General features: G+C 48.2%; 1 protein-coding gene across 1 annotated transcript; it reads left to right on the top strand.

Moving 5' to 3' along the window:
- Positions 1 to 4,119: 4,119 nt before the first annotated feature.
- On the top strand, positions 4,120 to 18,503 carry Csf3r (colony stimulating factor 3 receptor). Its single transcript, XM_040756663.1, has 17 exons — positions 4,120 to 4,245; positions 5,660 to 5,757; positions 6,971 to 7,054; positions 8,882 to 9,181; positions 10,782 to 10,905; positions 11,057 to 11,244; positions 12,264 to 12,433; positions 12,514 to 12,667; positions 12,754 to 12,833; positions 13,206 to 13,419; positions 13,773 to 13,961; positions 14,331 to 14,432; positions 15,391 to 15,537; positions 15,647 to 15,787; positions 17,206 to 17,299; positions 17,465 to 17,543; positions 17,838 to 18,503. Exons 3-17 carry the CDS (start codon positions 6,991 to 6,993, stop codon positions 18,312 to 18,314), a joined length of 2,523 nt encoding a protein of 840 aa, XP_040612597.1. The 5' UTR covers positions 4,120 to 4,245; positions 5,660 to 5,757; positions 6,971 to 6,990; the 3' UTR covers positions 18,315 to 18,503.
- The last annotated feature ends 6,476 nt before the right edge of the window (positions 18,504 to 24,979 follow it).

Genomic DNA, 24,979 nt, shown 5'->3' with positions numbered 1-24,979 from the left:
CACTGTGCTGAACTGTGAGTGGAAGCCAGGGTGTAGATCTGCCCCCACGGACTGAAGCTTATTGAAGGAAGCAGACAGCAACAGTCCACTATTGTGTTACAAAACGGTCAAGGAGAAGGACACCTGATGCCGCTCTAAACCTAGATCAGGAAGGAGTTTCACTTGGCAGAGAGATGGCAGGGGCTCGCCTGTCTGGCAAGAACAAAAACACAGAAGTGTCACAGAGCCTGGGCAGGCTGGAAAACACAAACCATTCAGGCTGGCCAGATCAGGAGACAAATGGAACCTTATGCCCACATGACAGGAGCGGAGGTGGGCTGCAGGCTAGAACATGAGGAACTGTATTAAAGGGTCACAGCATTGAAAAGGTTGTGACACCCTGGTCTAGGGATTTACGGGGCCAGAGTTCTGCAGTTAGGCAAGGGGGAGACGAGCTGCAGAGTCAGAGCTGGAAACACCTCCCATCCCTGGATCAAGAAGCCTGTCTTCCAGGCGCTAGGGACAGATTCTCCTTAGTCAGAAAGACTGGTGGGTGTGGGTAACCCTGGGAGGAAGGGCGTGAGGCATGAGGTCCTTGGGCTCACAGATAAGCACTAGGGGAAACCAAGAATGTTGAACAGCCAGGCTGTATAACCTGTTTTCTGCCCAGAAGGCTGGGAATGGAGATAGTTTATAGCCTGGTGCTGTGCTATCTGTATGACTGAGACCACACCAGATCCTACCCCTGACTCTTAAGATTGTCACATGTAGTCAATCTATAGAACCCATCTTTATGGATGATGTCACGTGGTCTTTACAAAGAATTTCTAAGTAGTCATGCCTTAAGTTTTATTGTGCACAGGGGATTGAGTTAATTATCATCAGAAAACTTTTTATACTTAGATATACCTAAAATAATTTTAGACTCTTGAAGTTTGAACCAACACCAGCTACTGAGTCTCAGTCATGTTGAACCCAACTTCCTTGCAGGGTCAACACTCTGCCAGCTGTGGTGTTAACAGAGGCCCCACAGGGGGAAAGATAGCTCAGAGTGCTGAGGAAACTGATCAGATTACCTAGACAAGTCAATGGGAATTCGGACAGTTATAATGAAGAGCATTAGGTCTTTCAATAACTCAGCATGGGCTGCTAACTTAACTTGTGATAGAGCAAGTTGTAGACACTGGACCTACAGTGAGTTTTTGTTTTGTTTTGCTTTGCTTTTCCCATACGAGGTTTCTCTGTAGCTTTGAAGACTGTCCTGAAGCTCGATCTATAGACCAGGCTGGCCTCGAACTCACAGAGATTTGCCTGCCTCTGCCTCCCAAGTGCTGGGATTAAAGGTGTGAGCCACCACTGCCTGGCGTAGTTTTTGGTTTTCATTTGCTTTATTTGAATGTTTTTTCTTTTTTTAGAATTATTTAGTTTATGTGTATGAGCATTTCACGTGTGTGTGTGTGTGTGTGTGTGTGTGTGTGTGTGTGTGTGTGTGTGAAAATATATATATATATTTCAGCCAGATATGTGCGTGGTCCTCAAGGGGGCCAGAAAAGGATATCAGTTTTCCCAGAACTGGTGTTACAGACAGTTGTGAGTTGCCATGTAGGTGCTGGGAATTGAACCTGGATCCTCTGAAAGAGTACTGAGTGCTCTTAACTGAGCCATCTCTCAGGCCCTGTTGGTTTATTTCGAGCCAGGGTCTCCCTCTATAATCCAGACTGAACTAGAATTTCCTAAGCTCAGGGTGACCTCAAATTCATAGTTATCCTCCTGCTGCAGCCTCCAAGTGCTAGGATTGCAGACCTGGACCAGCAACATCATCTGGGGCTGCAGTTTTGAACAGAACAGACAAAATTTTTTCCAGCATCGAGGTTCAGTTCTAGAAGGGATGGGAACAGAATGTTCAGAAGAGGAGACGAGGGACAAGGTATAATTTTTTAAGGGTTCCAGAAGACGTCAATAGGAGGGTGATATTTGAGCAAAGGCCTGAAAGGGGAGAGAGTGGTCCCGCCTTTCTCCCTCCTGTGAGAGGAAAGAGTTCAGGCTGAAGGCGGCAAGCACAAAGGCCCTGAGGAGCTCACTAGAGAACCTAGCACGTTCAACAAACAAGGAAAACAGAGAAGTGTGTGTTGAAATGTCATAGAAGCTTACAGTTGAGAGACTTTTTTCCTGACTGTCCTGGAACTCTCTCTGTAGACCAGGCTGGCCTCAAACTCACAGAGATCCCCCTGCCTCTGCCTCCCGAGTGCTGGGATTAAAGGCATGCCCCACCAACACCCAGCTAAGGTTTTTTGTTTTTTTTTTTTTTTTTTGGTTTTTTGAGACAGGGTTTCTCTGTGGCTTTGGAGGCTGTCCTGGAACTGGCTCTGTAGACCAGGCTGGCCTCGAACTCACAGAGATCCGCCTGCCTCTGCCTCCCGAGTGCTGGGATTAAAGGTGTGCGCCACCAACGCCCGGCCCCAGCTAAGGTTTTTAAAGTGACCTGTTTGTGTATCATTAACACGGGATCCATCATGATGCTTGATTTTAAATGTCAACTTGCCATGATTTAGAATCGCCTGAGCTGGAGCCCTCAGCTGAGCAATTATCTTGACTGCCTTCCTTAATTGATATCGAAAGACCCACCCCAAACATGGGCGGCGCCTTCAGGTGGGACCCTAGGTCAAAAGCAAGACATGGAAGAAGGGAGATTTGTCAGCCTTTGCTTCCCTGACCTTCCCTCTTGCTGCCAGTAATTCTACCCTGTTGCTGCCACCCAACGATTCCTTCACGCAAGTCAAAACCAGGGTATCCGGACTTCCAACACCGACCAAGGACCACACACCCTCTGGGGCTTCAGAACCATCTTGGGACTGCTGAAGCACCCAGTATGTCCTGAGGATCTCCCAGGTGGGGGTTGGGATGTAAGGTGGCTGTTGCTACTACTTAGACTGCATTCCATAGACTAATTTAATTATTCATGTGTGTGTGTGTGTGTGTGTGTATGTGTGTATGTGTGTATGTGTGTATGTGTGTATGTGTGTATGTGTGTATGTGTGTATGTGTGTGTGTGTGTTCACTCTGTTGGTTCTGTTCATCTAGAGCAGCAGTTCTTTACAGAGGTCACCTAAGACCTGGGAAAACACAGTTACTTAGGTTATGATTCATAACAGCAAAATTACAGTAATGAAGAAGCAATGAAAATAATTTTAGGGTTGGGGGTCGCCACAACATGAGGAACTGTATTAAATGGTTGCGGCATTAGGGAGGTTGAGAACCACTGCTCTAGAGAACCCTGCCTAATATACTAATATATACTATTTTGGTGATTATTTTCAAACTAAAAATGTTTTTCTCCTCTATTTCTTTTGGGGAAGAAGTGTTTGTTTGGTTTTTCGGTTTTGGCTTGTTTTGGTTGTGATTTTTTTGAGACAGGGTGTCTCTGTGTATTAGACTTGGTTGTCCTGGAACTCGTTCTGTAGACCAGGCAGGCCTTGAACTCGCACCGATCCACCTGCCTCTGCCTCCTAGAGTGCTGCAATTAAAGGTGTGCACCGCCGTGTATGGCTTTCTCCTCTCTTTGTTGGTAATTGAAATTATAGGATGGGCTCTGAGGCATCTTGGCAGGGATTAAAACCTGACAAGATAAAACCGGGAGCCACTAGGACGGTACAAACAGGTAAGGGCATGACCTTTTACTGTCAGGTGGTTTTCTGATGAGAGTCCTAGGAAAAGGCAGGTGTTCAGCTGACAAGGGAAGACAGATTTGAGTAAACGTTACCTGTTCGGAAATCGTTTCTCCTCGGGCAGAGGCTCCAACCAGACTCAGTGCTTCTCAACCTCCTTACTTTTCCCTGTCTTTTTGTCCTGCTTCAGTTTTGAACACTTGAAGATCCCAGCCCTCCCTTAGCCGTGTTGTCTAGGGTGCCCTGCACAAACTCAAAGTGGGGAGCTCAGGAAATCCGGAGAGAAGGGAGAGGTGGCCTGGGCCAGGTTGCCACAATGCCCAGCCCTCTAGGACCCCCGAGGCAGGAAGGTCACTGGCTCACCAGTTTCCTTCAACCTCCTTCCTGAGAGGAAGGGGCTGCCTATGTCCCCCAAGGGTGAGGGCTCAGGGTAGAGCAGGAGAGAAGTCAGGAAGGTGTCGCAATCCTGGGTCCCCTGGCCTGTCATTAACGACGGAGCTAGAAAGAGAAGTTTCAGGAACTTGCCCCAAGAAGAGAGGAGCAAGAGAAGAGAGAGCCAACCCGAACCCCGGGAGGCTGGGCACTCTGCCCTAGCCTCAGTGTAAGTAGGGGAGGGCAGAGCCCTGGAGGCCCCAGACCATTCCCTGGCATTGCCAGGATCACTTCAGGGGGGCTGTGACAGATGATCCTTGGGAACTGGGAGTCTTTCTGAGTGTGGCATCAGGAAGTCAGACAGCTGAATCTCTTTGGGAACAGGAGCTGATCTCAGGGATGAATACATCCCTCCTGGAGTCTCTGTCCCTCAGAGTGTTCTAGTGGCCCGGATCTGCCACGGTTACCCTCTTGGCTACTGCCTGTTTTCAGCCCTTTGGCACGCTGCTTCTCGGCGAGTCTGGCTGTCTCGGAGTCCCTGAGCCTCTCTCTCTCTCCTCTCCCAGTTCCCTTTGCTACAAGACTTGGCCTGCTGGGCCTCTCTGCCTCTCTAGATCCACTGGGCTAGCTTTCGCTGCCTGCCTTTCCACCTCTCTTTGTATCTCTCCAGCCTTGTCTTGTTGTTGTCGTTGTTGTTAAAGTATGTGGCTCTTGTGCAGATGAGGCTTATCACCATGTAAAGCAGATAAGAACCTTGAACTTCTGATCCTCCTGCATTCCAAGTGCTAGGACTACCAGCCTGCACCACCATGCCTGATGGTCAATGTGTTGCTGGGGCTCAAGCTCAGGCCTTTGTGTGTGCTAGGCAAGCATTCTACCAGCTGAGCTACAGCCTCAGTCCCAGCTGCTTTATGTTTTTGATATAGGTTCTCACCAAAATGCTCAAACTAGATTTGAATGTCTTCTATAGCCCAGGCTTGCCTTAAACTTGCAATATACTCGCCTCCACTTCCAAGGTAGCTGGGATCACAGGTCCATGCCACCAGGCCAGGCTCTACCTCGGTCTATCTCAGAGTATCTCTTTCTCCTAACCTATCTACCCATCCATCCATCCATCCATCCTTCCATCCATCCATCCATCCATCTATTCCTGTCTCTATCTCTACCACACCTGGGAAGCCTTCTCCCTTAGTTTAGTCCCGATGTCCCCTTCCTCCCTCTCTTCCGACAGACAGAATCTCAAAGGAGCAGGACAGGAGACAGGAGTCAAGGGGGAGAGTTGACAATGATGAGTAAAGGAGGGGACAGCAAGAAGAGTGGCTGCTGTAGCAGTGGTGGCTTATGGCATCAGCTGTGTCAGTGGGCACAGTGAGAGCAGCTGCGGAGCCCAACAGAGAAACGAGAGTGACGGGAGCAGCCTGGGAACCTAGGAGCTAAAAGTTCACCCAGAAATGGGGCCGTGCAGGGTAGCACAGACAAAGGCATGGTGGCTGTTCCAGGAGGTTATGGGGACAGGCACTGAGTCTTGCTGGTTCCATTGACTGATTTCCTGCTTTAGAACTCACGCCACTGCTTCTGAGAGCTTGTTCCTCAAGCACTGTGTCAAAGGCTTTCATCTTAACTGTCTGACTTCAATGTTATAGCACTGCTGAGATATGAGTGTTACGGTTAATCGCCTTTTTGCAAATGGAGAAACTGAGACTCAGAAAAGTGAAGTAACTCATCCAAGTTCACCAGGCAGGTAAGTGTCCTGGGCTCCCGGCCTCTTCGTATATAATAGGCATTGTCCCCAAAAGGCCCTTGCTCCTACTCACCTGGAACCACCCGAGGAAGATGCCTGCTCTTTTTTATTTTTTTTATTTTTTATTTTTGGTTATTTATTTATTTATTTATTTATTTATTTATTTTGGTTTTTCGAGACAGGGTTTCTCTGTATTGTTTTGGAGGCTATCCTGGAACTCGCTCTGTAGAACAGACTGGCCTCGAACTCACAGAGATCCGCCTGCCTCTGCCTCCCGAGTGCTGGGATTAAAGGCGTGTGCCACCAATGCTGGGGCCAGATACCTGCCCTTGACATAAGCCCATGGGAAGGATAAGGTGGTACCAGGAATGGGCTAGGCCTAGGTTCAACCACAAATGAGTAGAGCGGAAGACCAGCATCCTGAGGCCTGGGGGCTAAGTCTTTCCCCCTCAGTGTGTACATGTGTGTGCATGTGGTGACAGGAGATAATCAAACGGGTGTGCTGATGTGAGGTTATTTTCTTAGTTAAGGTCTGCTATTGCTGGGAGAAAACCTCCTGGCCAAAAGCAAGTTGGAGAGGAAAGGGTTTATTTCAGCTTACACTTGCAGGCAACAGCCTTTCACTGACAGAAGTCAGGGCAGGGACTTGAAGCCATGGTGGAGTACTCTCACTGGCTGGCTCCCCACAGTTTGCTCAACCTTCCTTCTGACAGCACCAGGACCACCAGTCCAGGGGTGGCACTTCCCACAGAGATCTGGGTCCTCCCACACTGAACATCAATCAAGGCTTGCCCACAGGCTTGCCCCACAGACTAAACTGGTGGGGGCATTTTCTCAACTGAGGGTCCCTCTTCCTAAATGATGCTAGCTTGTATTAAGTTGACACAAAACTAGCCAACATAAGGATTCGTACATAGACTTGTCCTGGGCAAGAAGGAAGAAAAGCTTGTGTTCCTAGTGGCTCTGATCCCTGTTCTTTCCGGGAGCAGGTTTCACCTACACACACACACACACACACACACACACACACACACACACACACACACACACACACAGAGACAGACAGACAGACAGACAGACAGACAGACAGACAGACAGACAGACAGAGGCACAGAGACACAGAGACACAGAGAGAGAGTCATTTCCTTAATGCTGAGCTGGGAGAAAGCTCTGAGAGCAAAGCTCGTTCTTAATCATCTCTCACTGCCTCCAGGTAAGCAGCAAGTTGGCACGATGGTGGGCCTGGGAGCCTGCACCCTGACCGGAACTACCCTGATCCTCTTGCTTCTCCCAAAAAGTAAGTGGGGGGGGCGCTACGGAGGATTATTAAAAGGGAGTACAGGTCCTCCAGGCTGCTGTGTGCCAGATTCTGGGAGTGTGGTCTCTACATCACAGAACTTAAAAGCATCAGATCGGTCAGGGTTCTAATTACAAAGGGATGGAAGGACTCCAGGACAAAGTCTGGCTCACCGAGATGTACACACGCTAACACGGTGAGAGAGGGCCAGAAGAGCACCGTGAAGGGGGAACAGAGGGAGCAAAGACCCACAGATGGGAGGGGTCATGTTGTTTCTTCAGGAACAGACCCAGCGTCTGGGAGCAGAAGCCATGGTCTGAGCTAAAACAGTGAGATTGAGGCCAGGGGCTATGTGAAGTTCAGGGGTGGAACTTTGTCCTAATCTTGACTGAGGGCAATGACCTGCCACCTATGGTCTATGAGGACATCTGATCTTCTCAGCTCAGCGGTCGTGGTGCAAACCTTTAATCCCAGCAGCCAGGAGCAGAGGCAGGTGAATCTCTGTGAGTTCAAGGCCAGTTTGGTCTACAGAGTGAGTTGCAGGACAGCCAGGCTTACACAATGAAACCCTGTCTCAAAAAAAAAAAATCTGTTCTTCCAGAGACACAAAGGTAGTGCTAGATAAGGAAGGAAAACAAGCCTGATGCTGACTCTTCATAGACAGGCATTGAGACTGACTGCCAGTAATTAGGTCCTTAATAATGCCAGCCACCCAGCCACAGGAGGCTGGGGTATGGTGGAGATCCAACAGCAGCCCACAGAACAGAGGAAATTCCTTTAGAACGGAGGGGTCTCTGATCTCAGCAGATTAGTGTTAGTGCTGACTAGGATACCAGGCTATAAAGTAGGAAGCTAACCCTAGTCCCATCCTACCTGATGGATGTTACACTCCACAGTCTTAGCAGCCTTGGGAAAGTACTGGGTAGGATGTTAGGCATGACTGATGCACTCTACAGGGACAGTTCTGGGATCTAACTGGTAGGAACCACTTTTTATCTCCATTCACAGATGAAAGCAGTAAGACACAGGGAGTCCCACTTATATCTACTAGGGTCACTAATAATAAGTAAGACACGCAGCCTAGTCCTGTGTCTGAGCTCATCAACCCATCACACCGGCCTGCCTTTGCAGGCCGTCACATGCCTTTGAAGTGTCACAATCAAGACGGGCTCTTACAATCAGATCTGAATTTGGCAAGGGTTGCTGTGGCCTTGGGGGGTTCTTATCACTCTGATTGTGGCTTTCACTACCCAGTCCCTCCCTGGTGAGGAATTGGAGTTGTCTAAGAGGTATCGACTGCATTCATAACTGCATTCAGGGAAGGCACAGGATACAAATGTTCACACAGTGGAGAGCACGTACATCATGGGGAAGGTGTTTACATCACAGGAAGTGTTTATACCCCAGGGCCTGTTCACATCACAGGAAGCATTCATAGCATGGGACACATTCACATAAGAAGTGTTCATAGCCCAGGGCGTGGTCATACCATAGGAAGGGTTCATACTTCTGGGAGTGTTCACACCTCAGGGGGATGTTCACACTGTAAAGAGATTTCACACCAAGGGAACTGACCAACACAAACCAGGACCTGCTTTTCTCTGCAGAGCCCATGGGTAACCATTTACAGACACGCGGTTGTCTATGTCTCCCTAAAGTGCATCTTGCAGACCCCATACTTACTCTTCACGTTTAGTCTCCGTGTCCTTCCAGATGGGACAGTGAGAAGGCAGAGGAGGCCTCTGAGGTTAGGAGCCCACAGGCCTTGACATGGCCCATGCTGGCCTGGCAGAGGAGTCCTCCAAGGCCCACCCCCTACCAATCCAGGTCTGGAGAGCTGTGGGCACATCAGGATCTCAGTCCCCATTGTCCGCCTGGGGGACCCCGTCACGGCCTCCTGTATCATCAGCCCAAATTGCAGCAAACTAGACCAAGAGCCTCAGATCCTATGGAGACTGCAAGATGGACCAGAGCAGCCTGGAGACAGACAACGACGTCTTCATGATGGCAGCCAGGAATCCACCATCACTCTGCCCCATGTGAACCACACCAAGGCCTTTCTCTCCTGCTTAGTGCCATGGGCCAACAGCTTCCAGGTCCTGGATCAAGCTGAACTTCAAGCAGGCTGTAAGTCCCTCCCACCATCCACCCATCTGCTTCCAATGCCCCTCTGCCAGAACCAGGGAGAACAATGACCTCGCTCAAGTAACCCTTTGTGAGCATGACTGGGCATGTGGTTCTTCCTATCACGTGTTATTATTTCGCCCATTCTCCAGATTAGGAAACTAACATCTAGTGAGGGAAAGTGACTTACTGAAGGCCACACTCCACAGTGTTCCTTGTAGAAATACATGTCTGGGTGGCTGTTTAACAAGCTCAAGTCCTTGGCCGTAAGAGGAGATCACTTCCAGCTCCTCCTAAGCCCAGTCTCAGTTTTCTTTCCAAATTCAACAGGATGGAATTTGTGTCAAGATGAGGTATAAGAACAAATAAGAACAATGGCATAATGACACATTTATAATCTCTGCAGAGGAAGGTGGATCTCTGTGGGGGTTTTTTTCTTCTTTTTTTAATTTTTTTTTTATTTTTGGAGACAGGGTTTCTCTGAATAACTCTGGCTGTCCTGCAACTCACTCTGTAGACCAGGCTGGCCTCGAACTCACAGAGATCCACCTTCCTCTGCTTTCTAGGATCTCTGTGATATTGAGGACAACTTGATCTACATAGACAGTTCCAGGGCCACTAGAGCTGCATAGTGAAACCCTGTCTATCCCATCCCCTCAAAAGAAATTAGTGCTAGGGCTGGGGATATAGCCCCATAGTAGTACACATATTTAACATAAGCAAGGCCCTGGGTTCCAATCCTAGCACCATACCAATCAATAACAGAGCCAGGCCTGGAGGCACACTTCTGGGATCCTAGTACTTGGAAGCTGAGATGGGGGGATGGCGAATTAGAAACTAGCCTGGACTGTATCATTAGACCTGTCTCCAAAAGAAAAGAAAACAGTGGTCACTGCAGCTCCCGCCTGCATAAGCACAGCTGTGAGTGCCCTACACAGAGGAAGTCACTTAACCCTCGTTTGAGTTACTTTGCCATTGCTGTGCTAAAACACCATGACCAAGGAAACTTACAAGAGAAAGCATTTAACTGGGCTTACAATTCCAGAGGGTTAGAGTCCAGGGTGGGGGAGCAAAGGCATAGTGGCAGAAACAACTGAGAGTTTACATCTTAAAGAGCAAGCAGGAGGCAGAGAGGACTACCTGGAAATGGGACAGATCTTTTGAAACCTCAAAGCCCACCCTCAGTGACACTCCTTCTCCAGCAAGCCTTCCAAAACCGTTCCACCAACCAGAACTAAGCATTTAAACATACGCGTTTGGGGAGGGAGGCATTTTCAATCAAACCACCAACGGCCCTGAAAGACACCTAGGTGGGAAGTTGATTACTGTCACCCAAGGAAACTGAGGCATGGGAGTATTTCAGTCACATGAGGATCAAATGGTTCCTGATTGACCAAACCAGAGTGAAACCTGGCATATCTCTGACAAAGCCACCGCCATCAGGCTGCCAAGGGTCTGGGATGCCTGCCCCTGTGCCTGACAATAGCAGAGCAGCCCTTACAGGCCCACACTGCAGAAGGAATAGTTGAGCCCAAGGTAGGAAAGCCATAGGTGTACACGCCCCCCCCCAGGAAAACTCCTAACATTCTTCCCACCCTACCAGATCCTCCCGCCAGCCCCTCCAACCTGTCCTGCCTCATGTACCTCACTACCAACAGCCTGGTCTGCCAGTGGGAGCCAGGCCCCGAGACCTACCTGCCCACCAACTTTACCCTAAAAAGCTTCAGGTACAGAGGGTTTCCATGTCAGCCCCTTGCTCCAGATCCTGGGTCAGGCCACGAGTCATTGTGGGGATTGGAGCCAGAGGCAAAGATGGGGGGGGCAGGGGGTGTCTTACCTTTTTCGTCCGCTTGACACCAAAGCCCAGCCTCTTGGCAGGAGCCGTGCTGACTGTAAGTACCAGAAGGACTCCATCACGGACTGTGTGCCTAAGGACAGGCAGAACACCTGCTCCATCGCCCGGAAGCACTTGATCCTGTACCAGAATATGGTTGTCTGGGTGCAAGCAGAGAACGTGCTAGGGACCAGTGAGTCCCCAAAGCTGTGCCTTGACCCCATGGATGTTGGTGAGTGATACTGGGTGTGAGAAAGGGGAGAAGTCCCCAAATTGGGAGACCCAGAGGGGTACAGGGAGGAAACACTGACCTAGGCAGAGACAGGGAGATTTTGGGTGACCTGGAGAGAGGCAGAGAAGAGAGAAATACGAACCAGAGACTAGGTTTATTCTTTCATCTTATTTATTTATCTGTTCACTGATTTTTCAAAACAAGGTTTCTCTGGGTAACCCTAGCTGTCCTGGAACTTGCTCTGTAGACCAGGCTGGCCTAAAATGTGCCAAACCACCACCTAACTCATATTATTTATTTACTTATTTATAGGGGCAGTGCATATGTATCAGGGGGCACATATGGAGGGCAGAGGAACATTCTGGAATCATTCTCTCCTTCTACCTTGAAGACAGGGTCTCTCTTGTCTTTGATGCTGCCCTTGTGCTCCAGGCAATGTGACCTGGGATCTTTTCTCCTGCCTTCACCTCCCAGTTTGCCACTGTGGTGCTGGTGTCACAGATATGTGCCATTACGTTGGGCTTTTCGACACGAATTTTGGGACTGAACTTGAACTTGGGTCATCAGGCTTGGCCTTCAGCATATTTCTTGAAGTATCCCCTCATACCCACCCATACACACACACACACACACACCTCTACCAGGCTGTGGTGGTCCTAAAGATACGGCAGTAAGCAAACCTTCCTCAGTTCTACCCTCAGAATAGTACAACAATTTAGATGGCAAACTAAATAAAATAAGATGTCTGGTGGACTTTAGAAGTTGACAACTGAGTAGACCCTTGGAGGAACTGAGGGAGCAAGCTGCTGCATATCTGGAAAGAAAATGCTGTAAGCAGACATAGCAACCAGTGCAAAATCCCTGAGGCAGGCTTTCACCTAGCAAGAAACACAGATATTCATACCCAAACACAGCTAGAGAAAAAAAGAGAGACTGAAAGAGATCCAGGAAAGAAAGGGGAAACAAGACAGAGCTTTCCCTGTGAGGTGGGGAAAAGTTTGACACGCCACCCCTTGCAGTGAAATTGGAGCCCCCAGTGCTGCAGGTCCTGGACATGAACCCTGAACTAGTCCCACGTCAGCCCGGCTGCCTGTGGCTGAGCTGGAAGCCATGGAAACCCGGTGAATTCATAGCGCAGGAGTGTGAACTCCGCTACCAGCCACAGTTTGGAGGAGCCAACTGGACACTGGTGAGGCAGAGGACAACCTGGACAGAGGTGGGGGACTGAGAGAGGGCAAGTTGGATTTAGTGTCTCTTCCCACACACCAGGTGTCCCACCTGCCTTCCAGCGAGGACCAGTTCAAACTCTGCGGGCTCCATCAGGCCCCAGTATACACCCTGCAGATTCGATGCATCCGCTCACCTCTGCCTGGACTCTGGAGCAGTTGGAGCCCTAGCCTGCAGCTGAGGCCCACCATTAAGGGTGAGAAGCCGGGAGCAGCCATCAGAGCCTAGTCCAGGCCCCAGGGTCCTCCCCAACAAAGCCCTCTCATCTCACCCCATCTACAGCCCCCACCATCAGACTGGACACGTGGTGGCAGAAGAAGCAACTGGATCCCGGGACAGAGAGTGTGCAACTGTTTTGGAAGGTGACTCTCTGAGACCCCCTCCTACCCCAACAGAGCCCCAAGGTAGGACTTAAGACTGCAGTGTGCCTGTAAGTCTGGAAGGCATTTCACACATGCCTCAGAAGCTGGGTAGTAGCCTTGGGGAGAGACTGCAATGCAATGCTCTGGGGTCACCTGTGCCCCCAAAGGGTCCTGTCAGAGAATAGTTAGGCACCTGCTACATGTATTAACTGGCTTCGTCCTTCTTTCCCTCCTAGATCTTGCCAGAGGGAAGTAGAGGGAGAGGGAGAAGAGGTCTAGAGCCCGGTTCCTATGACTGGACCAGGCACCCCCGGCCAATTCATAATTGAGCTAGACAGCTCCCTCACCGTGTTCTTCCTCACTCCATCACAGCCAACACCCCTCCAGGAAGATGGCGGAGAGATACAGGGGTACCTGCTCTCTTGGAGTCCCTCCGATCAGCAAGAGCCAGACAGGCACCTCTGCAACACCACGGAGCTCAGCTGTGTCTTCCACCTTCCCTCAGAGGCCCAGAATGTGAACCTGATGGCCTACAACACCGGGGGGACCTCGCTACCTACTCCAGTGGTTTTCTTGAAAAATGAAGGTAGAAGGGGCTGGCAGTTGAACAGCACAGGGCAGTATGGGAATTTGAAGGCTGGACTGCCTAGGCTCCTACCTGTCTAGCCCCCACACTTGCTAATAGAGTGACCTGGACAGGTGACTTCCTTCCCGGGCCCCTGTTGTCTCCAGAACCTGCAAGCAGATGCACTAACATTGCCTCTTGGGAGCAGTCAACTTTTAAATTATTCTTGTTGGCCGGAATTAGGTTAATCTGGGAGAATATGCATACATGCCTAGAGCATGTGTACACCAGCAAAGGCAGGATTTGAATCCAAGTCTCTAGGACTGCGGCCTGAGGACTTTTCATCTTCACTCCTATCCCCACTTCCTCTCCAGGTCCAGCTGTGTCCAGACTCCATGCCATGGCCCAAGACCCAGATAGCATCTGGGTAGACTGGGAAGCACCCAGCACTGAGCCTCAGGGCTATCTGATTGAGTGGTGCCAGAAGTCCCTCAACCACAATTACAGAAATAAGACCTGGAGGATGGAGCCTGATGGGAGCATCACTGGAATTCTGCTACAGGGTGAGACAGGCCTGGGAGGGGGGATGGGATGGAAGGACAAGAACGGGGAACAGAGAGGTGGTGCTTGTCCACAGGTAGCAAGGGCAGTTGGAACCTCCCTGTAGAGGCAGCCGCTCCAGGCTTTTCTGAACCCTTACCTTGGGGAAGTTCTTCCTGGACTCTAGCCAGATCCTGTCTTTGTGTAGCCCCCACTCTGCTTCTATTCCAGTTCTCTGTTCCACTTTCTCTTCGTGACATCCATCAAATGAACTACAAGAGATTTCTGTCATTAGCCCCATAGTAAGAATCAGCACAAGCAGAAAGCAGAGTCTGAGGCTGAGTGGCAGAGTTTAGCCTGGACCTTAGTGTCATCCCATCTTTTCTCTGCAGAAAACATAACTCCCTATGAACTCTACGAAATCATGGTGGCCCCCCTGTACCCAGGCACCGTGGGACCCCCTTTAGAAGTCTATGCCTACTCTGGAGAGAAAGGTTTGTATTCCATCAGAATCCTCTTCTCTCTCCCTGGCTGGGCCCTAGGAACTGGGGATATGAGGAAATGGTACCCTTTTACTTCTGGCCGTCCTGGCTTACACGGGGCCCCTCAAAGCTGGGCAGAATTCAGGAGATGGGGTAGAAGACAGGAAATCATGCATGTAAGAGAATCAGGGAGGGAGTCTCACAGCATCAATCCATGGTCCCAACAGAAATCCAACGTCACATCTGGTAGAATTGAATGGGGTCCCTGACATGATAAAACCAGATGTGGCAGAAATTGGAGAGCAAAGATTTGCAACCAGACAGAATTGGATCCACACCCGGGCTCTGCCTCTGGGAGCCATAAAGGGCAAAGGAATTCAGACGAAATCCTGGGGGGAGGGGAGACTCTGGACTAAGGAGTGTATACCTCTGACCCTAGCAACACTAACAAGGTAGGATTTTGATTTGGGGGCCAGACTGAGCTGTGTGGTAAGACTCCCATCTCAAACAAATGCAGTTTCCTCTTAGAAGGGATCTCTCTTTTGTATCTCTGTCTCATTGTCTTACACACACACACACACACACACACACACACACCACATGCTTTTGTTTTGAGATTTGAAGTTTGATTTTTATTGTTTTTGCTATTGTTTTAATTCATTTATTATTATGTGTGTATTAGGAGCACACATGGATGCACACATGCCTAAGTGTCTGTGGAGGTCAGAGGACAGCTTTGTAGAGTTAATTCTCCCCTTCCACCTCTGTGTGCTAGGCTAGATAGCTTTCATTATCAATCGGACACAATCTAGAGTCACCTGGGTCATGTACAGCCACACAGCTCCATGAGCTCTCTTTTCTCAGTCACCCATTGTATGTCCCAGGTTCTGGGTCCAAAAACTCACCGGAGCCCGGCAGGCTCACTTGCTCTGATCACATCAAACCTTCTACCTCCCCTCTCTCTCCACAGCCCTTCCTCACGCTCCAGAGCTACATCTAAAGCACATTGGCAGCACCTGGGCACAGGTGGAGTGGATACCTGAGGCCCCTTGGCTCGGGATGATACCCCTCACTCACTACACTATCTTCTGGACCGATGATCAGAACCAGTCTTTTTGTGAGTCTATCCTCAGCTCCCCACAAGCCCAGGAGGCCTGGAAGAAGTGTTCCTCAGCAGATACAGAGATGTTTTAGCACCCAAAACTGACCATATGCTCCATCCACAGCTTTTATCCTGAACGTCTCCTTCCATGGCTACGTCCTGGACCACCTGGAACCTGCCCGTTTGTATCATGTCTACCTCATGGCCACCAGTCGGGCAGGGTCCTCCAACAGTACAGGCCTAACCCTGATGACGTTAGCCCTGGGTAAGCAGGAAGGCTGACAGTGATGACTGTTGGGAGGGTGCCCCACTTTGCCTCTCAAGAATTACTGACTTTGCCAGGTGTGGAGGTACACATCGTTAATCTCAACACTGACACAGAGGCAGATGGAGCTCTGTGAGTATGAGACCATTCTGATCTACATTAGAGAATTTCAGTTCAACCAGGGCTACACAATGAGAACTTTTCTCATAAAAAATTGTTTTGAAGAAATTCTGATTTTAAAGGGAAGGGAGGAGATTATGTAATCGTGTTTTCATATTTTTTTAAGTTTAAAAAAGTGAAAAAAAAGTGCAGGGTGGTGGTGGTACACACCTTTGATCCCAGAACTCAGGAGGCAGAGGCACATCTCTGAACTTGGGGCCAGGTTAGTCTGGTCTCAAAGTAAATTCCAGGACAACCAGAGTTACACAGAAAAATTCTGCCTCAAAAAAAAAAACAAAAACAAACAAGTTTCATTTTGAAAGTAATTAGGGACTGCCTTCATATCTGCCGGTCTGTAGGAGAGACGGGGCCCATCTGAAGGGGACCTGCAGCCCCCCAGTCTTACATGTACTCCTGCCCAGGATGTCTTTAACTTTTCCACTTTTTTTTTTAAAGATTTATTTGTTTATTACAAACACAACACCCTGCCTCCATGTACATCTACACACCAGAAGAGGGCACCAGATCTCATTACAGATGGTTGTGAGCCACCATGTGGTTGCTGGGAATTGAACTCATGACCTCTGGAAGAGCAGTCAGTGCTCTTAACCTCTGAGCCATCTCTCCAGCCCTAACTTTTCCACTTTTAACCCCCTTTTCACGCAAGAAATTTTTGCATAATTCTGAGTATGTACACATGTAAAAACATATCCAGATCAAACACTTACTGATAATAAACAACACATTTATTTTGAAACAATTCTTTGGCATGCATATACATTTTCATTTATTCAACACTAAGGCAAACCTGCATACTAATGAGACGGCTGTGCTTGCTTCTCTTACACAGACAATTAAATGTTGGCTGAATGTTTGATCTTCGGGGGCCAAGAGCATCTTCCACTACCTTCAGCATTTTTCAGAGTTAGTCAATATTTTGATTTTTACAATCATCAATGCTGAGAACAACACATCGCATGAATACATAGTACCGAATGGCAGACATATGCTTAGGGTCATTTCAGAAATTGTTGGAAATTCTGGCCTAATCCCAAGCCAGAATTCATTCAACAATTTTTTTTCTTTCTTTGTGAAATTTAAGTCAGCAACTCAAAACAGGGTTTCTCTGTATTGCTCTGGCTGCTCTGGAACTCCCTCTGTAGACCAGGCTGGCCTCGAACTCACAGATCGTGGGATTAAATGTGTGCACCACCACAGCCCGGCTAACACTACACTCTTCTTGCTTTCTCTCACCCCAGAGACATCTGAGCTACATGTTTTCCTGGGCCTACTTGTCTTCCTGATTTTGTTTGTCAGCTTCTGTTGGACTGTCTGGTTCTGCTGCAAGAACAGGTGAAAGTTTGCTAGACTTCCTGTTACCCTTCCCGGACTTCCAGGCCCCAGTCTGGGAATCTGTCCTTCCACCTCGCGCCCGCTTCAGCTGTCAGAGTAGGGCAAAGGATGGCAAGCCACGGGGACACACCTGACCCAGAGTTCACTTGCCCCTTTTTCCAACAGGACAAAATTCTTCTGGCCAAAAGTGCCAGACCCAGCTCATAGCAGTCTGAGTTCCTGGGCGCCCACCATCATGACGGAGGTAATCATGAGGCAGAAAGGGGAAAGGGATTTATGCTGTGACTGGCAGACAAGGCACTAAAGGGATGCCCTTTCTGAGTGAGGAGCACGCACTGGAGTCTCACTCTCCACAAGAGACACACCCTATGCATGCTCTCTCTCTCTCTCTCTCTCTCTCTCTCTCTCTCTCTCTCCCTCTGCTTTGAAGAGATGCAGGCCTGAGAGAGATCACACAATGCCTCATCTCAGGAAGGTACAAATGGGTGGGGCAGACATTCAAGATAAGCCATGCCTCATTTTGTATCCCTATGTTCAGGAAATCTTCCAGCTGCCCAGCCTCTGGGACTCTGGCATGCCACCAATCACCAAGATCACTGTGCTGGAGGAAGAAAAGAAGCTGACCAATTGGGATTCCGGTGACAACTCCCAGACCAGCAGCCTTCCCACCCTGGTTCAGGCCTATGTGCTCCAAGGAGATCCAAGAGCAACTTCCAACCAGTTCCAGCCCTCCTCTGGCACGAATGACCAGGTCCTTTATGGTCAGGTGCTGGGGAGTCCCACTAGCCCAGGAGTAATGCGGTACCTTCGCTGTGATTCCACACAACCCCTTTTGGGGGGCCTCACACCCAGCCCTAAGTCCTATGAAAACATTTGGTTCCATTCAAGACCCCAGGAGACCTTTATGCCCCAACCCCCAAGCCAGGAAGATGACTGTGTCTTTGGGCCACTGTTTGATTTCCCCCTCTTTCAGGGGCTCCAGGTCCACGGAGTTGAAGAACAAGAGGGCTTCTAGAACTTTTTGGGCCATTGAGTCTTGAAGGCCCTGGCCAGTTCAGAGAAGAGCCCTCTACTGAAATCTACTGGCTCTAAGAGAAGCAGAAAGGCCCAGTCTGCTCCATTTCTGGCCACTAATACCTCTCCTTTACCTTAGCCTCTGCAGGCTGTACCCCCAGGACACCCTCATAGATACTGCTGCAGCCCAGCACTCGCCTTCTTTTTTGTTTGTTTGTTTGTTTTATTTTTCGAGACAGGGTTTCTCTGGGTAGTTTTGGAGGCTGTCCTGGCACTCGCTCTGTAGACCAGGCTGGCCTCAAACTCACAGAGATCCGCCTGCCTCTGCCTCCCGAGTGCTGGGATTAAAGACGTGTGCCACCACTGCCTAGCCCAGCACTCGCCTTCTGTGTCTCCCATAATTTCAGTCTGTTAAGCTGATTTTAGGTTTTGAGTTGGGGCTGGTATTTTCAGAAATTCTTGCCAGACGTGGTGATACATGCCCATCATCCCAACGTGCAAGGAAGAAGCAAGAAGATTGCAAGTTCCAGGCCAAACTGTGTGCCACCACTGCCTAGCCCAGCACTCGCCTTCTGTGTCTCCCATAATTTCAGTCTGTTAAGCTGATTTTAGGTTTTGAGTTGGGGCTGGTATTTTCAGAAATTCTTGCCAGATGTGGTGATACATGCCCATCATCCCAACGTGCAAGGAAGAAGCAAGAAGATTGCAAGTTCCAGGCCAAACTGGGCTACATAGAGTTAAAGGCCAGCCTGGACTACATAGAGAGTTCCAGGCCAGCCTGGGCTACACAAGTTCCTTTCTCAAAAATTAAGCAAAAGCTAAATAAATAATAAACTTTTTGCAACATTTATTTATTTTGTTGAGATAGGGGCTTTCACAGAGAGGTCAGAAGACAACTTTTGGGAGTTGGTTCTGCCCTTCCAGCATGTAGATCCTGGGAACTGGGCCTAAGGTTTAGTGGCAATCGCCTTTTCCCATGGAGTCACCTCACTGGTCCCAGAAAAGAATCCCTTGAACATGGCTGGGTGTCTTACTTTTCAGGGCCCAGCAATCAGCAAGAATTTTCTCAGAATCATTCATGTATTCCTTCCTTCCTTCCTTCCTTCCTTCCACCAGCTCCTACCTAGCATCTAAGTTGTGTGCCAGCATCAGAGATTCAAAAAGGACAGCTCAGTTCCACACAGAGAGCTCCCATACTGCCATCGGAGACTTGAAACCGATTATCAGGAAACAGAGGCAAGACTTACTTAGGAGGAGTTGGAGTGCTGGGGTGAAGAGACCAGGGGTGAGACTAGCCCTGCTGGAACCCATAACTCCAACACTTGGGGAACCGAAACAGGAAGTCTGTACATTTGAGGCCAAGCTGTGATACACAGCAAGTCAATAGTGGGGTGACTGGAGAGATAGCTTTAGCAGTTAAGAGCACTGACTGCTCTTCCAGAGGGCCTGGGTTCAATTCTCAGTACCCACATGGCAGCTCACAACTGTCTCTTACTCCTGTTCTAAGGGATCTGACGCCCTCATACAGACATTCATGTAGGCAAAACACCAGTGTATAAAAAATAAAAATAAATAAATTATTTAAAAAAAGAGCACTGGCTTCTCTTCCAGAGGACCCAGGTTTTCAATTCTCAGCTCCCTTGTAACCACCTGTAATTCCTGCTCTGGATTCCATGGGAACAAACACGCAGGTGATGCGCACATGTACACACAGGCAATACACTCATATACATAAGGTAAAAAAAATCTTACTGAGGAAATACAACTACAACAACGTCTCAGGTCTAAGGATGCAACTCAGAGGTAAAAAACATTTGCCTAGTGTGTATGAGTCTCAGGGTTGAACCAAAAACATCGCTTGTCAACCCAGAAACCCTTTCCCTATGGAGAAAAGAATGAGAAAAGGGCATCATTATTTAATAAACAGTAAGCTAGAATGTGACTTTCATGGCAGGCCATCACTAAAGAGGTTATTACAAAGACAAGCTTTACCCTTTTTTTGTTTTGAAGGACTTGCTTATTTTTATTTTATGTGCATGAGCGTTTGCCTGCATAGATGTCTGTGCATCACATGTAAACAGTGTCCACAGAGGCCAGTAGAGGACAGCTGGTTCCCTGAAACTTGTTACAGATAGACGAGAGCCACCACACTGAGCCCTCTATGCAGCCCTATTTTTATTTTCGTTTTGTTTGGCTTGGTTTTTTGTTTCTTGTTTTTCCTTTGGTGTTTGTTTGATTTGGGTTTTTTTCCCTTTGAGGAAGCTCCAATACTGATATCTGTGGTAATTGCATGTACACATTCCCAGAAACAATGCATAAGAATTTCTTTTTCAGGGGGCTGAAGAGATGGCTCAGTGGTTAAGAGCACTGGATACTCTTCTAGAGGACCGAGGTTCAATTCCCAGCATCCACATGGCAGCTCACAATGGTCTATAGCTCCAGTTCCAAGGGATCCAACACCCTCATACAGGCAAGCCAATGTACATGAGATAAAAATAAATCAGTCATTAAAAATTTAGAAACCATTCTTTAAAAAAAAAAAGAATTTCTTTTCAGCCAGGCATGGTGTCGCTTGCCTTTAATTCCAGCACTTGGGAGGCAGAAGCAGGTGGATCTGAGTTTGAGGCTAGCCTGGTCTACAGAGGGAGTTCCAGGACAGCCAGGGCTACACAGAGAAACCCTGTCTCGACAAACAAACAAGCAAACATCTCCACATCCTCACCAGCATTTGCTGTCTTATGTTCTTGGTTGCAGTAGTAGCCTAGTAGAGTCATTGTATCTAGGGTAAACATTAAAATGCTTAAGTTGTTTCTCACTGTATCTAGGATAACATTGGAATGTATTAGTGTTTGTTGAAGGTACTTAGACCTTGAAGAAATCATTATATAATGAGAACAGGGATGATTGTTTTCTATGATTTATAGAGTTGTTTTTCTGAAGGAATTTTACATCCTTTACATGACTTTAGTCACAACACTACCCTGGCGCACCTGGAGTGTCTTACCTTATTGGGTACCGTAAAGAGTTCACAATAAGGACTGAAGTTGTGGGGGTGTGATGTTTTCCTTCAGAGAAAGGATAGACTAGATCAAAGGGCTTTGAGGAAATTGTTTTCCAAAAACAACAAAAAGCTTTTGTGTAACAATCAATAAATATGCCTTTGTAGGCTGTTCAGGGTTCAATTCATCAAGGTTGGACATCCCTGCTGCCAAAGGCCTAAATTCATTTTGGAGTGACCATCTTTCTTTTATTATCTGATGCAACACAGAACACTGACATTTAGTGATAGCCATTCTCTCTTGGGGTGAGATGGCTTTCAATGCACTTTTTTTGTTTGCTTGGTTTTGTTTTTTGAGACAGTGTTTCTCTGTGTAGCAGCTCTGACTGTCCTGGAACTTGCTTTGTAGACCAGATTGAACTCAAACTCACAGAGATCTGCCAGTCTCCGTCTTCCTGGTGCTGGAATTAAAGGTGTGTACCACCACCACCCTGCTATCGGTGCACTTTTAATTTGCATTTCCAGGTGTGTTGAATATTTTTTCAAATGTCTGTTGAAAATTTCCTTTCCTTCTTTTGAGGTCTGACTAATTCATTTGCCCATGTATCAACACATGATTTAGTATGGGGAATGTAATTACTAGAGTTCTTTGTATAATATATATAACTCCATTAGATGACTAAATGGCCGAATTTTCTCCCATTCTGTAAGTCCACACACATGTAGACACCAAAGGTTGAACTCTACTTTCCATGATTATTGCTTTGTTTTGTATTGTTTTTGAGACAGAATCTCACTAATTCTGGCAGGACTGAAACTTGCTTTGTAAACCAGGTTGGCTTCAAACTCACAGAAACCCACCTGTCCTAAGTGCTGGAACTAAAGGCATGAACCACCATACCCATCAACTTACCTTTTCTTTTTTCTTTTTTGTTGGGGGGTGGGTGTTGAGACAGGATTTCTCTGTGGTTTTAGAGGCTGTCCTGGAACTAGCTCTTGTAGACCAGGCTGGATTCGAACTCACAGAGATCTGCCTGCCTCTGCCTCCCGAGTGCTGGAATTAAAGGCATGCACCACCACTGCCCGCCTCAGCTTACTTTTTCTTTTCCTTTCTCTTATTTAAAATATTTACTTATATTGCATGTATGAGTGTTTTGACTACATGTATGTATGTGCACCGCATACATGCATGCCTGGTGCCTTCAGAGATGAGAGTAGAGCTTCCGTGGAATGGGAGGTACTAAAGGCTGTGAACTGTCCTGTGAGTGCTAGGAACCAAACCTAGGTCCTCCTCTGCAAGGCAGCTGAAGGAGACCCCACACTCAGCAGGGACTCCCTCCCAGGCCCTGGATTAGTCACAAACCACACACAAAAGCCTGTTTTCCCGGAAAGATCCTGTATTAAGCAGGGAAGAAAAGTTTAAATGGCCACTTTCGGACTCAGTCAGAAAACAGTAGCAAATGACCTTGCAGGTATAATTTTTAAGAGAAGGGGAGGTCAGTGTTAGAATAGGATAGAATGTGGTGGTAAAGGAGATAGGGGATGAGGGAGAAGGGGAAGGGGACAAGGGAAAGGAGGAGGGGGTATTTGTCCCAGAGGGTCAAAAGACTGCTTCTGGATAGAGACAAATATATGTGGCTCATAGGCAAATGTAGGTTTATAAAGGTAAAATAGGAAACCCCTATGTTAGGATGAGGTGTATAATTTTTTTTTTGGGTTTTTTTTTTTTTTGAGACAGGGTTTCTCTGTGGCTTTGGAGCCTGTCCTGGAACTCGCTTGGTAGACCAGACTTGGTCTCAAACTCACAGAGATCCACCTGCCTCTGCCTCCCAAGTGCTGGGATTAAAGGCGTGCGCCACCACCGCCCGGCGAGGTGTTTAATTTTAATTGGACATGTTAATTAGATGGGCCAAAGAGGACTCCTGATTACTGGACTTAAATACTTTGATAGCTGGACCTCAGTAGTCAGCCTCAGGAGGAAGAATAAGGGAACAGACTTTGGTGGCAGCTTTAGGAATGTAATCTAACAGTTTCTAGCAAGGCAGGGGGATGGGGGAGAAGCCTGCCAGAGCCACATGCTCGAGAGGACTAGTGTCCCCTCAGTAACAAGTGTTCATCTCTCCAGACTTCACCTCACTTTGCAAGCAGGGTTCCTCCCTGAACCTGGAGCTCCTGGGTTCAGCTGGACTAGCTGGCCAATGAGCTCCCAGAATCCATCTGCTTTACCTCCCTGAACCCCTGCACTAGAATAATAGGCACTGTGCCTGGCTTTTACCTGGCTGCTAAAATCTGATCTTGGATCCTCATGATTGCACAGCAGGCACTTTACCAACTGAGCCTTTTTCCCTGCCGCACACCCCTCATGGAGCCCAGGCTGGCCTCAACCTGCTATGCAACCAAAGATGACCTTGAACAACTTGTAACCCTCTTGCCTTCAATCCAAAGTGCTGGGTTTACAGGCACATGCCAACTATGCCCAATTTGTATGTACTGCTGGGATCCAACCCAGGACTGTGCATTCTAGGCAGAGACTCTACTAATCAAACTACAACTCCAGTTGCCCAAAGTCGTTTTAATTTCATGTAAACACATTCTCACCAATTCTTGAGATTATGTCCTGTGCTATTACAGTCCTTTTCAGAAAAGCCTTGCCTATGTCTGTGTCTACTTCCCTCTGGCCCCGTCTCGGGTTTTGGGTCAATCAGGGCCAGGGTGTTCCGTCCTTGGCCCGTTTCTCCCACACCCCCTACTTTTCCTTTATATTTGCCCTCACATCCCTTGTTTTGCTATCATCACAGCTAACTGAATACTGAATGCTGATGATTTAATCATGTATTGTTTGCAATGGCCTCAGTTCATAGGCTGAACAACCTAAAAGATACATTACCATCCCCATCTGATGTTTGAGAACACTGTGGCCCAGAAAGGTAGACTTTGCCCACAGGATCTTACGGCTCAGCACCCTTCCAAATCTCCATCCTTAGTCCCTACGCTACAAAGCCGCCTAAAGAAGACTGGAATCTGGGGGCTCTTACGGGCCCCTGACTCGGGGGTGGGGAGACAAGAAAGAATATTAACCTCTGGGGACGGTGTGGCCAGTCCCACAAAAGCCCCCCAAAAAAAAGAACAACTAGAGACGATGGCAGTGATTCTCAACCCCACTAACGTTGTGACCCTCATGTGTGGCGACCCTAACCATAAAATTATTTTTTTTTTATTTTCCAGTTTAAATTTAGAAAAGAAACAAGGTTGCTTCTCAAGTCAGTTCCAGGTCCCTCTCCCTTTCCCTCCCCTCCTCCCGTGCCCTCCCCCCAAAATTATTTTCATTGTAATTTTGCTACTGTTATGAACCGTAATGTAAATAAATATAATGTAAAAATACGACCCCTGAGAAATGGTCGTTCGACACCCCCCCCCATGGGTTGCAAATCATAGGATGAGAACCACTGACCTAAGGTCAAGAACGTAGGAAGTGATTAAGACTCGTGCAAGGTCATTAAGCGACATTTTAGAATTTACACAGAGCGGTACACCGGTACACCAGTAGCCGCAGAGACAGGCCATGCACCCGCCAAACGCACCAGCTCCTCCCCTGTTACTCGGAGCTCGGACCGATCCATTCGCTCAGCCCTCGGCCGCGTTCGTTGATCGCTAGCCTCGATTGGTCG

This window comes from Mesocricetus auratus, unplaced genomic scaffold, assembly GCF_017639785.1.
Source record: "Mesocricetus auratus isolate SY011 unplaced genomic scaffold, BCM_Maur_2.0 Super-Scaffold_100014, whole genome shotgun sequence".
In the NCBI taxonomy this organism is placed as follows: domain Eukaryota; kingdom Metazoa; phylum Chordata; class Mammalia; order Rodentia; family Cricetidae; genus Mesocricetus; species Mesocricetus auratus.
Note: the sequence above shows the minus strand (reverse complement) of the source record. Positions and strands in the feature narration are given on the sequence as shown.